The 1,821-nt window shown below is 50.1% G+C and overlaps 1 protein-coding gene across 1 annotated transcript; it reads left to right on the top strand.

The window, feature by feature from the left end:
* Window positions 1–598: 598 nt before the first annotated feature.
* On the top strand, window positions 599–1,570 carry LOC311142101 (odorant receptor 131-2-like; the record flags this gene model as incomplete). The annotated part of the gene is made up of 1 exon (XM_084177688.1): window positions 599–1,570. The coding sequence occupies one exon, from the start codon at window positions 599–601 to the stop codon at window positions 1,568–1,570; it is 972 nt and encodes a 323-aa protein (XP_084033814.1).
* Between the last annotated feature and the right edge of the window lie 251 nt (window positions 1,571–1,821).

Genomic DNA, 1,821 nt, shown 5'->3' with positions numbered 1-1,821 from the left:
GTGACACTATAGTAGCTAACACATTAAAAGGGATGCACCTTTTAGACCTGAAGACGGGGACCTGGCACCTCAGAGAGAGACAGAGGCACAGTATCACTGGAAGCTGCAAGGTGAGGATACAGAGGGATTTAAATGATTTTGCATAGTCTAATGATTAATAACCTGTTTTCAATACACTTTTAACATGTTCTGTTCAATTTGGTTAATTTTAGTTGATTTTGATTTTACTAGCTTTTGCAATACATGTTTAGCTTTAAGTTGAATCAGATTAGTTCCTGAGACAAGGGACATGATCAGCAGATCATATTTCCACTCTATTGGCACCCTCCAGTGAGATTGGGCAGCATTGCAGTGTCACAGCTGGATATAAAGAACAACATTATCATCAGGTATAGATGCTTTTATTAGGGATTGAAAAGGCAGTTCAGGTCAACTCAATTTACCAATGACATGTTGTGCATTTTACGGTAAGCTGCATTTACAGTCAGCCTGAACATCACACAGATAACCTGAACATCAGTGTGAATTTGACTGTACATACTGTACAGTTTCAGCTCCCTCCTCACCCTGGTTGTATCTTCCTCCAACAGGAGCCTAAATGGCCAACGTGTCTGGGTCTCTGAGTCTGACTCATGTGCAGCTGCAGGCCATGCGACTGGCCATCCCAGAGGAGCGTATCTTCAAGATGTTCCTGGTGCTGGGGACCCTCGTGGTCTTTATCTACATCAACCTGGCCATGCTGTTCACCCTGTGGAGCAAACCCTCATTCCGCCACACCGCCCGCTACATCCTGTTTGCCCACATGCTGTACAATGACACCATCCACCTGACCATCGCCCTGGTTCTCTACGTGCTGAGGGTCTCCTACCTGTTTGTGGTCCGTGCTGCCTGTGCCTTCGTGGTGCTGCTGTCTTCCTGCACTTTCACCAATGCCCCCCTCAACTTGGCCGTTATGTCCCTGGAGAGGTACACGGCCGTCTGCTTCCCGCTGCGGCACAGTGAGCTGGCCACGCCCGGGAGGACCCAGCTGGCCGTGGGGCTGGTGTGGGCGCTGGGTGTCATCAACGTGCTAATCGATGTGTGTGCTCTCTTCCTCACAGAGCCGTCCTTCTTCTTGTCACCTGCGCTGTGCACCCTCGAGCAACTGCAGACAGCTGGGTGGCAGCAGGAGAAGGGTGTGGCCCTGAATACACTGCTGTTTGTGACAGTAACGGCTGTGCTGGTCTACACCTACGTGGCCATCATGCTGGAGGCCCGGTCCGCCTCATCCTCTGAACCTGGGTCGGCACGACGGGCCATGCGTACCGTGCTGCTGCATGCGCTCCAGCTGGGCCTGTCCATCCTATCCTTCCTGTATGCGGTGCTGGAGGACCTGCTGGCCCACCTGCCCCCAGCCGTCTACACACAAATGCGCTTTATCAACTTCGTAGTGGTGCTGATCCTGCCGCGCTGCCTGAGCTCCCTCATCTATGGCCTGAGGGACAAGGCCTTCAGATCAGCCTTCAGACAACACTTCATCTGCTGCTTTGTTAGGAGGGTGGGGCCCCCACACAGATCCAGTAAACACTAACATTTAGTAACACATGCTTTTATCTTTCACTTGTTTTGAACCAGCATGAATGAATGAGGCCTAGATTCAATCTGGACTGTGGAAGATCAGCGTTATAGCACGCTTTACATTTTAAGGTCATTTCCGATTGAGCTGACATATGCAGCATTTACCGTGAATGCAGTCTCAGCGAATGCATTTAACATTGCCTTTAAATGTAAATTGCACTATAATGTGGATCTTCCGTGGTCCAGATTGAATCTAGCCCTGAA

This window comes from Coregonus lavaretus (assembly GCF_964263955.1).
Source record: "Coregonus lavaretus genome assembly, chromosome: 15".
NCBI lineage: Eukaryota > Metazoa > Chordata > Actinopteri > Salmoniformes > Salmonidae > Coregonus > Coregonus lavaretus.
This window is presented reverse-complemented; position numbering and strand designations above follow the sequence as displayed.